The sequence below is a fragment of the Balaenoptera ricei genome, chromosome 1 (genome assembly GCF_028023285.1).
Source record: "Balaenoptera ricei isolate mBalRic1 chromosome 1, mBalRic1.hap2, whole genome shotgun sequence".
NCBI classification, from domain to species: domain Eukaryota; kingdom Metazoa; phylum Chordata; class Mammalia; order Artiodactyla; family Balaenopteridae; genus Balaenoptera; species Balaenoptera ricei.
In genome coordinates this window covers 26,082,087-26,095,719 of record NC_082639.1, presented here as the reverse complement: position 1 = coordinate 26,095,719, position 13,633 = coordinate 26,082,087, and the positions used below count along the sequence as shown (strand labels likewise).

At 55.7% G+C, this 13,633-nt stretch overlaps 2 protein-coding genes across 5 annotated transcripts; one reads left to right on the top strand and one right to left on the bottom strand.

Annotated features, from left to right (window-relative positions):
- Positions 1-353: 353 nt before the first annotated feature.
- TMEM54 (transmembrane protein 54) lies at positions 354-7,039 on the top strand. 3 transcript variants are annotated; one of them, XM_059918337.1, is made up of 6 exons: positions 355-627; positions 2,879-3,072; positions 5,254-5,313; positions 5,469-5,657; positions 5,787-5,921; positions 6,348-7,039. In XM_059918337.1, the coding sequence occupies exons 1-6, from the start codon at positions 612-614 to the stop codon at positions 6,420-6,422; spliced, it is 669 nt and encodes a 222-aa protein (XP_059774320.1). In that variant the 5' UTR covers positions 355-611; the 3' UTR covers positions 6,423-7,039. The 3 variants fall into 3 exon arrangements, with proteins under 3 accessions (XP_059774330.1, XP_059774320.1, XP_059774313.1); XM_059918347.1 differs by lacking the exon at positions 5,469-5,657 and having other exon boundaries at positions 354-627; XM_059918330.1 differs by lacking the exon at positions 355-627 and having other exon boundaries at positions 2,851-3,072.
- On the bottom strand, positions 6,606-12,404 carry HPCA (hippocalcin). Of its 2 annotated transcripts, none has more exons than XM_059918371.1 (3): positions 12,024-12,404; positions 7,664-7,769; positions 6,606-7,542 (listed from the first exon to the last, which is right to left on the bottom strand). In XM_059918371.1, the coding sequence occupies exons 1-3, from the start codon at positions 12,399-12,401 to the stop codon at positions 7,445-7,447; spliced, it is 582 nt and encodes a 193-aa protein (XP_059774354.1). In that variant the 5' UTR covers positions 12,402-12,404; the 3' UTR covers positions 6,606-7,444. The 2 variants fall into 2 exon arrangements, with proteins under 2 accessions (XP_059774354.1, XP_059774344.1); XM_059918361.1 differs by having other exon boundaries at positions 7,664-7,771; positions 12,242-12,401.
- Positions 12,405-13,633: the final 1,229 nt, after the last annotated feature.

The window sequence follows — 13,633 nt, the reverse complement described above, 5'->3', positions numbered from 1 at the left end:
AGGGAGGAAACCTGAGGTCACGGCGCAGGTCAAGGACAGAGTCTGGCTCCCTAGGTAGTGCTCTTTCACCACCCACTGTTGCGCTTCCCCATCCTCTAGAAAGAAGTGGATTCCCAGCCCTCACCTCGGGGCTTTCCTGTCCAGCTGCCCACCAGGTCGTGACAACCACGCATCAGGCCCCCATCTCACTCCCTAGCCCGGACGATCGCAGCTCCTCTAGGCCTCAGTTTCTAGCTGTAAAATGGGCATCACTGGAGCGGGGTGGGCTGCGGGGGGTTGCTGGCCGGGTGCCGGCCGGCATCGAGGCGGGTGGGTGGGGCCAGCGCTGTGACTCAGCCGGGAGGGCCAGGAAGGGCTGCCCAGCCGGTCGGACGGGCCCGGGATGCAAACGAGCCGCCGGGGCCCTCCCGGGGCCGGGCCGCCCAGGGGGTGACGGGAAGGGAGGCCGGCCGGGCGCCGGGTGCTCCGGGCTCGAGGCGGGAAGTGGGCGCGGCGCGGGCTCTGCTGGGCGCTCGGCGGCTGCGGACCAGTATGGGAGTGGGGCCGCCCGGCCGCCCGCAGCGTCTGGAGCCCCGCTGAAGCCGCCGCGGAGACCCAGCTCGGGAGCCGAGATGTGTCTGCGCCTGGGTGAGCCGCGGGGGGACGGCCCGGGAGGCCCGAACCCGCCCCAGATCCTCTGGCAGGGGCGGAGCACTGTCGTGGGCGCCCGGAACCCCGGGGTCCAGGCCGCCTTCTGTGCAGGTCACTTTCTGCTCTGGGCCTCAGTTTCCTCAGCACTGAGCTGGCGAGAGGAGGGCTTCTGGTATCTTCCGATGTGGGGTAGCACCACGGCCTCTCGCTCGCCCCCACTGCCCCCCCACCCTCCTTTCTTGCGGAGGAGGGACCCCCAGGTGGGAGGAGAGCAGCCAACCCCCACTGCCCCCAGAAGGGAGAGCACAGGGAGGGGATTCAGAGCCCGGGAGTTCTGAACCAGAGGCTGCCTGCCCTTGGCTTCCTCAGCCTCCCAAAGGGCTCCAGCTCCCATACCCTCCACTCCCCCAAACCGGGCCAGGTGAGAAGGGCCATTGGCAAACACGATCCAGACAGAGGAGTGGGACTGATGTGTCCCCTCCCCTCACTCCCTGGACGCAATGATGCTGCTCTTGGGCATCAGACAGACCTGGGGAGTCCCTACTCTCTAGCCAAGAGAACTTGTGAGCCTCGGTTTCCTCATCTGTAAAGTGGCGAGGGAGCACCACCTCCTAGAACCATCCTGAGCCAGGGACTGCCCTGAGACTCTGTCCAGTGCTCCAGGCACAGCCCCACGCTGGCACTGTACCTCCAGTTTGACCAAGTCTTGGTCCTGGGATGCTGTTGTTCATGAGCCCAGCCCTGAGCCGGGTGTGGTGTCTGGGTGGCCAGGTAGGTGGGTGGATGGGGTGAAGTGGGTCAGGCCCCTGGGACAAAGCTGCCATGCCCTTTCCTGTTTGGCCAGCAGTTAATCTTCATGATGCCATCCAGTCCCACGGTGCCTGTCCAGCCCATCGTCTGCCCTCTGTTTCTCCTCGATCTGGTACAGCTCGAGAGGGTCCTGAAGGCTCCAAGGATCTCAGAGACCGGCTAGACCAACCCCTTCCCATTTTACATATGGGGAAGCTGGGGCCCAAGAAGGAGAGAGGCTGGTGCAAAGTCGCACAGAGGGTCTGTGACTGAGTAGCCCCAGCCCTCTCTGCTCCCGGGGGCTTCCTCTGGGCGCAGCGCCCCCAGGGACATCCAGTCTAGGGATTCCTTCCTTTCTCTCTCTCTCTCTGGCTGCAATACTCTTATATATGAAGTATGACCCAATCCTTGCTGCCACAGATGGGGACACTGAGGTCTAGGAAGGGACTCACAGGTCCCACAACGAGCAGCTAAAGGAAGAAGGGGAGGCTGTTTAGTTCTAGGGGCCAGGCCAGTCTTCCAGTCTCACAGAGCTGGCTAGAGTGAGGGGGCTGGTGAGCCTAAGGGGCCAGCATGGTGCAGAGCCAGGACCCAAAGGGGACATTCCAAAGAGCAGATCTGGAACAGCCGGAAGGAGGGCTCCTGATCCTGGGAGTGTGCAGATAGGGGCCGAGTAGCCACTTGGACACTCAGAGAGGATTTGCGTATGAGTCCCTGGCTCATGTCCCTGCCTAGTGCCCCTGCACCAAGAGCTCGCTTTCCCAGCACCCCCCGGGTATGCCCCACTTTCCCATCCATCTCCTCATGGGACCCTCCTTCCCCACTGGGAAACAAGGGTTATTCTTCCCATTTTACAGATGGGGAAATGAAGACTCGGAAGTTTGAGTATTTTGCTGGAGTCAGTTCAGCAATTGTGAGTTGAGTATCTACTGTGTGCCAGGCCCTTTACACCAAACTGAATCCTGAATAGAACCTGATCCCTGCCCGGTGAACTAGGGGCTCCTTGGGGCCTGGGCAGTGACCATCAAGCTCTCTGTGGTACCTCAGGGCCTGGCATGGAGCAGGCACTCAGTGAACATTGATGTAACAAATGTATGGATGAAAAGTATCAGTGGATGCAAAGCTTAGTGGAAGGATCATGGGTCTAGAGCTAGAGACCTGGGTTCAAATCCGGACTGTGCCACGCATGACCTTGAACACTAACAAGGACTACTACCCTTTATTAAGTACCAGCTGTATGCTTTTCCAACCTTAGAGATCCAAGGACTCTCATGAAAGCACTGTGAACTCCTTTTCCTGATGAGGAAACTGAGGCGCAGAGAAGACAAGTTACTGGCCTTGAGTCATCCAGAAATAGATTTAGAACCCAATGTCCATCACTCCTGCGGGGGCCTCAGTTTTCTCCTCTGCCCAGCAGGATGAGCCCTACCCATGGCCCTGACATGGCTGTCCCTCACAGGTAGCCTGAGTGTCTGTGACTTCCGGAAGATGCTGATGAAGACGGGGCTGGTGCTGGTGGTGCTGGGCCACGTGAGCTTCATCACAGCCGCCCTCCTCCACGGCACGGTGCTGCGCTATGTGGCAGCCCCCCATGATGCTGTGGCTCTGCAGTACTGTGTGGTCAACATCCTCTCTGTCACTTCCGCCATCGTGGTATGGCCAGGCTGGGAGGGTGACTGGCAGGAGGGGGCTGGAGGGGGCTGGAAGGGTCTTCGATGAGTCCCCAGCCACAGCCTGGGGTGGGCAGGCAGACAGCCCCAAGTACTAACCCCTGTTCCACCACTTACCAACGGCACCAGTCACCCAACCTCTCTTTGCCTCAACTTCCTCAGCTGTAAAATGGGGATGGTAACAGTGTCCATCTGAGAGGGTCCTGATGAGTATTGAATGAGATCATCCACATAAAGTGCTGAGCACAGTGCCTAGCACATGGTTAACACTCACTACTGTGAGCTTGGATTATTATTACAATAGGGAAATAGTCAAGGCACTGTTGGCCAGAAGGAAGGAGCATCAGCTCAGCTTGGGAGGGTTCACAGAGGTGGAGGCCCCTGAGGTGGGTATTGATGGATGAATAGGAGTTCAAAGATAGGCTGCAATTACCATAACCTGGGTATGAAGCCTGCTGGGGCCAGCAGGTAGGAGAGGAAGCTGGGATGGCTTTCAAGTACGGAGAATGGCAAATGCAAAGGTGTGGAGGTGGGCATGGATAAGGTCTGCTCTGGAGACACAAAAAACTAATCTGGCAGGAGCTTAGCATTAGGCCTGGACTATAAGTGCTCAATAAATGGTAGACATGGTTATGACTGGATGTCAGTACCTGTTTGATGAATACATGAATGAAGGGGCCTGGTATTCTCAAGTTCGTAAAGCCCTTTCCCAACTGTCAGCAGAGGTGGCTACAGCCTTTGGGGAACATCTGCACATCAGTGTCTGAGTTCCACCCCTGCCACCTCCTGGCTGAGGGGTTTCTTTCTCTCTCTAAGCCTGTTCCCTCCCCTGCAAAATGAAGCTCAGACAGCCTGCTGGCCCTAAAGCAAGGATCACAGGCCCCGGCAAGTAGGAGAGCCTAAGTCAGTGGGACAGAGCTAGGCTGTACAGATATGTGCAGTGTCCCTTGGGGTTACTATTATTGTTGTTTATTCGTCTCACCAACCTTGTGAGGAAGGCAGGCAAGGCAGTGAGCTCGGGGTTAGGAGGTCCACCACAGATGGGCTCTGGGCTGGACCACTTCAGCTGTGCTCTTATTTCCTCAGTTAATCCCCACAGCTCCCTGCAACACGGGGCCATTATTCTCCCCACTTTACAGAGGGGGAAACTGACTCAGGGATTCACCCAACCTCTTGCTGATACAAAGAAGCCAACCTGGATGTAAAACAATCTGTGGCTTACACCAAAGCCAGTGTCCTTTCCCTGAGCTCATTCCTGCTGAGCAGGCTTAGCCCAGAGAGTTTGAGGCACTTACTAGTGGCTGCACAGTGAATTACAGACATTGCTGGGCCCCCTCTCATCTCGCCTGCCTCCCGCGGGTCCAGCCCTTGCCTGATAAAGTGAGGGAACTGAAGGAGGGAGCCCAGCTGAGTGAAGATATTAAAAAGAAGATATTAAAAAGAAGATCCAGAGGGCAGCTGGTGGGCTTAACAGTGAGGTGGGCCCGCGTCTTGGGGCTAGGGGTGGTTAGGGAGGCCTGCAGGAGGGAGAACCCAAGCAGGTAAAGAGGAGCAGGAAGGGCGTTCCTGAGAAAGCGCTGTGTAGGTGGCACCAAGAGTAGGCTCTGTGTGGGTGTCCATATCCAGGGCGATGAGGAAAGAGCCTGGCCCAGGGTGGAGTTGAGATACTGATGGGACAGGGGCCAGGTCACTGAGAGCCTGGGATAGTTAAAAATACTCCTAGGGATTTTGAATTCTACTCCATAAAGTATCCTGGTTTATTTTAAAATAACAATTTTGTTTTTAGTTCCTTGCCAGTTGAGTTACTGAGTTTCTTCCAAAATCTTTTCCACTCCAGGGAAACATGTCATATATATCCTGTGACATGGCTCTGTGGCCCTGGGATACACAGGTCCCTGCTTGAGAAATGCAGCTGTAGGCAGTGGGGAGTCATGGAAGGTTGTAGGCAGGGAGTGACTGTGTTTTAGAAACGTCACTTCAGGGCTGGACCATGAAGAGGCAGTGTCCCCATGCAGATGGGGGTAATGAAACCAAAGCTAAGCAGGGGGTGCGGGTGTGGAGGGCTAGAGTTGGTGTTGGTGGAATCTTTGCTGGAGAGTGGCCCTGACCCCCTGCCCACTCTCCTCCAGCAGGGGGTCAGAGCTGACTTGAGCCTCCTCCACAGGTCATCACCTCAGGCATTGCAGTCATCGTGTTATCACGCTACCTCCCCAGCATCCCTCTGGTATGTGATACCTCCTGGGATGGGGCTGTACGGGTAGGGGCAGCAGCCACCAAGGGCCTGGCCTGCTTGGAGGGGGTGAGGCTGGCCCCATGGGGGCCAGAGCTGCCCATGGGGCCGAGCCTGATGTCCACTGACCGGTGGCCTCCTTCATCCAGCGCTGGACAGTGTTTAGCTCGAGCGTGGCCTGTGCCCTTCTCTCTCTGACCTGTGCTCTCGGCCTCTTGGCCTCGATTGCTGTGACCTTTGCCACCCAGGGCCGGGCACTGCTGGCCGCCTGTACTTTTGGGGGCCCCGAACTACTGGCACTGGCGCCCGACTGTCCCTTCGACCCCACTCGCATTTACGTAAGTGCTTAGGCCTGGGATGGGGTGGGAGGGCAGCGAGGTGCTCATCAGAGGTGGGAAGGGTTCTTGGAGTCCGGCCCTCCACTCCTCAACCCCAGGCAGCCATCACTGCCCCCTGTCCCCCTACAGAGCTCCAGCCTGTGTCTCTGGGGCATCTCGTTACTGTTCTGCATGGCAGAGAGTGTGTTTGCTGTCCGCAGTGCCCAGATCACCCACCAGTTGCTGGAACTGAGGCCCTGGTTGGGGAAAAGCAGCCATCACATGGTAAGGCCTGCCATCCCCCCCCAAGCCCTGACTCTTCATACTTCCTGGGAGCCCCTGCTGGGGAGCTCAGTCTGATCTGTCCCCACCCCTCTGTAAAGGGCCCCCACCTTGAAAACTGGGGCAATAGTTTTCTCCCCAGGACCAAAAGGAGAGACTTGGAGGCTCAGAGAACTCAGATCTCCCAGCTAAGTCATACAGCTGACACTTGGCTCTCCCAAGGCCCAGGATGAGTCTTGGGGAGGGGGAGAGGTATCTGGGCTGGAATTGGGGGCACTCCAAGGGTATGGCCTGACTCTTGCATAGTGGAGAGTAATGATGTCCCTTCACCCAAAAATCCTCCCGCCCCCCCACTCCTCCCACTTTCTGGATGTCCTAGAGGAGGAGACCCAGACCCAGTGGGCCTGGCAGCCTCTGACGTCTCCACAGATGCGGGAGAGCCCAGAGCCCATGGAGGACCATGACCTGCCGAGCTGCACTAGCTCTGGGCTGATGACCCTTTGACAGCTGTTGCCTCACCCAAGCCCTGCGGCCACTGCGGCCCTCCAGCCAAGTCTGCACTGGGATCAGGCCAGGATTCCTGCAGCCAGCCAGGAGGGCTCACTGCCACTCCAGGACCTGGGGGGGGTGGGGGGGTCTTTCACCCCTCTCCTCCAGCCACCCAGCCCACTGCACTGAAACGAGACTTTATTCTGAAGATATTAAAAAGAACAGAGATGCTCCACGTGGATGCATGCAGCGGGGGAGGGGACTCGGCCGGGGGCCTGTGCTGCTCTCCCACACAGGACACTGTGGGTGGCGCTCTAGGTGTGTCTGCCCATCTGTCTGTGGGCCTGTGTGTGTATCTGAGAGAGACAAGACACACAGAGGGGTCAGTGGGTCTGTGTTCATCAAAATGCTGAAACGCAGGCGGGGGTTCATGGGACTCACAGCTGGGGGGCTGGAAGCAGGAGGTTTTCCTTTTGCATCATGGCCTCCGGGGCAACAAGGGCAGGAGCAGGCAAGGTTGAGGCCCTCCTGCAGGGAAGGATGGCTCAAGGAAGGTTTCTCCTCAAGCCCCCAAACCTCTGGAATCCTTCTCTCCGCTCAAAATAAAAAGACAGGCATGATTCCCAACTCCACCAAGGCTGAGATCTACAAGGGCTGGGGTGGAGGCAGGGAAGCTTGCCCCGTGGTTGGCGGAGGGAAGTCTGGCCTCGTGGCCGGGTGTGTGCGGGGGTGGGGGAGGGGGAATGGCTGAAGTTCTGATAGCTAGGTAAGGGAGGGCTGACTCTGAGGGGCAGACCAAGCCACAGCCTGTGTCTCTATCATTGCCAAAGGGAGATATTGCCTCCCGGATGGGGGGTGCTAACCACTTGCGGGCTTGGGCCTTGGGGGGGCTGCAGGGTTCCTTTCTCCATAGGCCCCTCAGAGTGCAGACCCTGGGGGTGGCAATCTGACCCCCAGTCTGGACAGACACAAGGGCGAGGACGCTGAGAGCCGGGAGAGGGCCAGTGAAGGCAGGGAGGGGAAACCTGGCTCCTCGCTCAGAACTGGGAGGCGCTGCTGGGGTCGCACTGCAGCAGACGCACGATGGACGGGTCGCTTTTGGCCCCGCGGATGAACTCCTCCAAGGACAGCTTGCCTGCGGGGTGAGGGGAACAGTGACGGAGGAGAAGGCAGCAGCAAAGCGAGGGGCTGCAGAGCCGCGCCGCGGGAGAGGAAGGGGAAGTGGCTCCCGCCCCGCCCCGCCCCTGCCTCCTCACCGTCGTTGTTTGTGTCCATTTGGCGGAAGATCTTCTCAGTCCTCTTTTCCGGGGTCGACTCGTCCTCCGGCATCTTCATCACGGACGAAACCATCTTGTAAATGGCCTGGGGTGCGGGTGGGGAGGGAGTGAGGGGGAGCCTGCCTGATCCCTCCACCCCCAACTTTCCAAAAACGCCCCCAGGTGCGCTGACGATTGCCGCTCCCGCCAAGGTGAGGAGGAGAGCGGGTGACGGAGGAATGGGGGAACTGGGAAGTTCTGGAAGGAGTGACTGAGAAGGTTTCCAGAAGAGGGGGCTATTGGAGAGAGCCCTGAACAAGTTCCCTTGGAGCGCTCGGTGGGAAAGGAATTGCTGGCAGAGGGATCTGCATGTACAAAGGCCCCAAAGCGGGCAGCCCTGAGTGGACGCCGAGAATTTGGGGATGCAGGGGGTCAGGAGAGATGTTGGAGGACATCGGGGCCCAGATGGAGAAGAGCCTGGAACGCCCGGCCAAGGAGCTTGTGCCGGACGCCCCAGGTTCCCAGTTAAGTCCCAGGATGAAAGAGCTGCTTCTCAGAAACTTCGGGGCTCCGGGCGGCCCACCCTCGATGGCCGACAGGGGGCGCTGGGCGAAGGGGATGACACTGGGCTGCGATGCCACTGTGGCCGGCAGGGGGCGTAGAGCCGCCCTGAGAGCTGGAGGGCGGGAGGCAGCTGGGTCCACAGGGCGCGGGGGATATTATGCAAATAAACGCACGTGAGTACCTGCCCGGGGCGGGGACAGCCTCGGCTGTGCTGGGCCGAGGACGGCTGCCGCCAGATGCAGGAGCTTCGGAGGCGACTCGAAGGAGGGTTTTTGCGCTAAGCCTACACAGAGCACAAAGGACTTGGCCTGTGGGCTGGGTCCCGGCGCCCCGGAGCTCAAGGACCAGACCCGTCGCCTCAATCTGCCAGCTTTTTGCTACTGACACCTCCTCCAAGAAGCCTTCCTTCTCCCATCCCATAAACTTCCCTAGCCTCAGATCCGGCTTTGGCCTCCGCAGTGGTCTCTTCCGGCCTCTCTAGGGTCTGTCCCCAACGCTGCCTCTGAGACCTCTTTACAAACACAGATCTCCACCACCACGTCCCCAGCCCAGGGGCCGCCCCCTCGTTCCCAACATACACAGGCCTCCCTCCGGGCCTGCCGTGCACCCAGCTCCTTCTGGATGCTGCCCCACGCTCCTTCTGCTGCCTCCCACTCCTCCTTGGTGCTCAGCTTACATGGAGCATTCTTAGGGAGGCCTTCTCTGATCCAGGCTGGGTCAGGGCCCATACGCTGCCCCAGAGCCTCCTTTGGGGACAACTCTGAGAAGTAATTATGCCTTTGTAGGATTGCTCCTCAGCCCCAGCATACAGATAAGGACCATGGACGTCTAGCTAGTGCCCAGATCCACAGAATTTAGCACAGTGCCTGGCATCTGACAGGGACCCCCCTGTTTAAAAGCCACTGGCACCTCCCACTGCCCTCTGTTATCAGGTCCAAACATTTGGCCCTTGGCATTCAAGGCATTTCACACTCTGGTCCCTGCTGACCTCTCCACCATCAGGCCTCCCCTAGTAGGTGATTCTGTCATAACCAAATACCCCTGCGCCTTTCAGGTCTCCCAGAGTTTACAGCCTCTGCCTGGAACAATAATACTAACTACCATTTACAGACACTCACTATGTGCAAGGTCCTTTACATACATTATTCTCACCCTTGCAATAGCCCTGAAAAGCAGGTACTGAGATCCCCATTTTCCAGATAATAAATTGAGGCTCAGAAAGGAAATTGATGGCAGACACCAGATTAGAAATTGCTCCCTCTTAGCCACTGGATAGATGCTTGTGGAGTGCTAATGACCCCTCAAAGCAGGGTATATGAAGTAAGGTGGCCTGGTTCCACTAATCACTTGTTCTGTAGCCTTGGACAAGTACTTAACCTCAGTTTCCTCATCTGTAAAATGGGGTAATCATATCTCCCTCATTTGGACTGTCTAGAGTATTAAATGAGATACTGTGTATAGCTGCCTAGAGTAAGTGGTCAGTAAACATAATCATAGTATAACCATTACTCAACCACCACAGCCTCAGGTCTTCCCTGCCCTTCAGTCCCCTGGACTCCCAGATGTCACCTTTACACCCCTGTCACCGAGCTGGTCAGTGTGGCCTGCACACTTGTCTCTCCCAGCAGAGTAGGAGCTCCACGAGGCTGAGGTGAGGTCTCTTCCCTTCCAGTGTGCCCACCACCTGGCACAGGGCTCCGTCCTGAGAAGGACTGAGCAAGTGACTTAGAGAGTGACTGCTCCCCTGTGACAGCCCTTCTCCTGGGCCTCCTAATTAATTGTCTGGAATTACTGCTCACTCATTGTTTCAATGGAGCCGACTTGTAATTAATCGGTCACTAGGGTTTGCAGAGTTCTGTCTGCACCGGTCGTCTGGAGCCGCTGGGTTGCTGTAAAGGAACCCAGGGCCTAGATAGCAGAGGCCAGCCAGGAAGGGGTCCCAAGGATGCCCAAAGAATGGTACTGGCTTGACCAATGCCCTGGGTTTGGAGCTTCCAGCAAGGCTGACATTTACCAGTATACGCCAGGCAACCACACTAAGTGGTAAAACATGAATATCCATACAGATTAGTTGGTATCCTGCTGCTGCCCAATCCCTGAGTGACCTTCCACCACCCTGTCTACCCCAACCCTTCCACCAGGACCCCCAGAACCCCCCACTATCCATCAACTAGAGAGTTAAGGCCTGGCCCATGGGAGTCATTGATAATCATTAAGTCTTTTCCCTAGTGATAGACATAGGGAGAGCACCACATCCTAAGGCAGCCCATTCTACTCTAGCTGGAGAGAGCAGACCCAGAAGCCAAAGTCAAGAGTCCACCAGTGGCTGGATGAGTTGGGAGGGGGAGCAGACAGCAGAGCTGAGGGACCAGAAGGGAAAGAATTCAGAGAGGAAGAAGGAAAGGGAGCAAGAGCCTGTACAAAGTGGCACATTCCAAGGATGTTGAAAAGGCCATTCTGGCTGGAGCAGAGAATGTGCAGAAGAGAAAATAATAACTGACAATCGCTAATGTTTACTGAGTGCCAGTTATATGCCAGGCCATCTACTAGAGTCTTTATCCTGCTTTATACCCACAATAGCCCTGGAAGAAGGGGTTAACACCCTCACTTTATAGGTGAAGAAACAAAGGCTTAGGAAAAAAGTGAACAAGGAACTGGTAGGTAAAATAGGACCAGATCCCTGATGGACCTCAATGCTGCTGAGGGGACGGGCACTCTGGAAGGTTTTTGAGATAAAGCTAACGTACTGTACTTAAATTTGTTCTAAGAAAGGACATTCCTATCAGGTCCTTAAGTCTCCCTGTGAGATCAGTCTCACCATCCCCATTTTACAGATGGGCAACCTAAGAGTTGAAGCCAACTCCAGAACTGAAAGTCAGACCCCTTTTAAGAGACAGCTCTGAGTGTTGACCAAGTTGAACCTGACTCCACTTAGATGCTGTGTGACCTTGGGCAAGCCACTTCACCTCTCTGAGCCTTATGGGGTTGTTGTAAGGATGCACTGAGCTCATGGGTATAAGCATCTCACAGTACTAGGCTCTTAGTGGGCTCTCAATCAATTAGTTGGAAGGTGGCTGGGTATCCAGATGGAATGTGGGCGACAGAGCCAGGTGGCCCATTCACAGGCTGTGTGATCTCAGGCAAGTGTCTTTACATCTCTGAGCATCCGTTTCCTCATGAGTAAATGAGGATCAGTGAAACATAACTGGCCTGTACTCTGCAGAAATGTCAAGTCTTGAAAGACAAAGAAAGGCTGAGGAACTGTTACAGATTAAAGGGGCCTAAAGAGATAGGATGACTAAATGCAATGTGTGATCCTAGACCAGAGCAAAAAATGCTATAAAGAACATTATTGAGACAGTTGGCAGAATTCAATATGGTCTGTAAGTTAGATAATAGCATTGTTTCTATGTTAAATGTCCTGACTTTGATAATCATATTATGGGTTATGTAAGAGAATGTCCTTGTTCTTAGGAAATCTATCCTGATGTATTCAGGGGTAGAGGGTCATGTTCAAAACAAGAAAACATTACACACACACACACACACACACACACACACACGATGATAAAGCAAATGTGGTAAAATGTTCATTGGTGAAGATGGGTAAAGGGTATGTGGAAGTTTTCTCAACTTTCAATTGGAAATTACTTCCTATTAAAGACTTCTTTAAATGGGTCGTAAGAATAGCACCTGCCACTGCCTACCCACAAGGGCTGTTGAGAGGGTAAAGAGGGCTGGCAGGTGCAAGCTGCTGGGCCCTGTGCCTGCCATTCTGCGGGGCCCAGGGGCCCACCTGCACGATCTCCAGCATCTCCTCACGGCTGATATAGCCGTTGCCGTCCAGGTCGTACATGCTGAAGGCCCACATGAGCTTCTGCTCCAGGCGGCCCCGTGAGGTCACACTCAGCGCGATGATGAACTCCCGGAAGTCGATGGTGCCATCGCTGTTGGTGTCAAAGGTGCGGAAGACATGCTCCGCGAACTTGGAGGCGTCACCGTAGGGGAAGAAGTTGGCGTAGATCTTCTTGAACTCATCCACGTTGAGGATGCCCGTGGGGCAGTCCTTGAGGAAGCCCTTGTACCACTCCTGCAGCTCCAGCTCTGAGAACTCTGTATTCTCCCGCAGGTCCTGCAGCATCTCGGGCCGCAGCTTGCTGTTCTGCTTGCCCATGGCCACCAAGCCAAATCCCACCTGGGTCCCCGAGGGGGTCAAGGGACAAAGAGGAGTGGTCAGGCCCTCCTGGCCCCTTGACAACACTCCAGGAGTGCCCCCAGACACCAGCCACCCCAGCCTCTCTTTTGACCCAGTGAGAGAGAGGAGCTGGCCCAAGATCACACAGCTTACATATACCCAGGCACCCTGCCACTGTGTCGGCTCCACACCATTTCCCCAGACCTTCTACTTTCCCAGGGAACAGACCTGGAGACAGAGGAAGAGAAGGGGGCTCACCTTTACTGAGGCCCTTCTCAGTGCCAGCCACTGAGCCTTCCCAGGGTATACCATTTCACCCTCACAAAATGAAGTCTGGGAATTAGCCCATTTTACAGATGAAAAGGTAGGCTCAAGGAAGTAAGGTGACCTGCTTCAGGTCACATAGCCATGAAGTGACAGGGCTAACTCCCAGAGTTGCCAAGGGAGGTGCAGAAAGGCCCTCTGGTCTTCCTGCCTCCTACCCACTGCCCCCTTACTGCCTCACATACACCTGCTCACACAAAATACACCTGCAACCCAAACACTGACCTGTTCTCCCTCCCACCATGTGTGCTTGACAAGAGGCAGAATAAGGTAGGTGTTAGCCTGGGCTCCAGAGCCAGATCACATGGGTTTGAATCCCAGCTCTGCTTCTTACCAGCTATGTGACCTTGGGCAAGTTCCTTAAACTCTCTCTGCCTCATCTGTAAAGTGGGGGTAATAGTACCTACCTCATTATTGTTGTGAGGATTAAATTAGTTAATACATATGAAGCACTTAGAAAGATGCCTGCACATGTAAGTGCTACCTAAGTGTTAAATAAATTTAAAAGATTTACATGTGTCCAGATGCCAACAGTAAACAAATGAATACATACTGACACACATTAAGCTACACAGCTCACCAAACCCACACATGGATCCCATGCCACTCACATACCAGCACACACCCACCCAGGGTCACCATGCCTCCACACACAACAACATTCCCTCTGTTCCACAGCTCACATGTACTGACACAGCACCACGCACGCACAACTCCCATACCCTGTGCATCGAGACACACCAGCCCACAACCGCACATGTCTCACACATGCCATCACAAGCCAGCTCCCATGCCTACACCTCTCACATGGCCAGCTGCACGTGGGACCCTCAGACACCCTTGCCATCTTTCTTTCTTTACAGGGTGCTGTCAGGTGCCAGGAGAGG

Coding starts and splice junctions, on each gene's coding strand:
- TMEM54 (XM_059918330.1), top strand. CDS start 2,851: ATGGCCCTGACATGGCTGTCCCTCACAGGTAGCCTGAGTGTCTGTGAC. Junction 3,073..5,253: donor CTGTCACTTCCGCCATCGTG/GTATGGCCAGGC, acceptor CCTCCTCCACAG/GTCATCACCTCAGGCATTGC. Junction 5,314..5,468: donor ACCTCCCCAGCATCCCTCTG/GTATGTGATACC, acceptor TCCTTCATCCAG/CGCTGGACAGTGTTTAGCTC.
- HPCA (XM_059918371.1), bottom strand. CDS start 12,401: ATGGGCAAGCAGAACAGCAAGCTGCGGCCCGAGATGCTGCAGGACCTG. Junction 7,770..12,023: donor AGATGCTGGAGATCGTGCAG/GTGGGCCCCTGG, acceptor CCCGCACCCCAG/GCCATTTACAAGATGGTTTC. Junction 7,543..7,663: donor AATGGACACAAACAACGACG/GTGAGGAGGCAG, acceptor CTCACCCCGCAG/GCAAGCTGTCCTTGGAGGAG.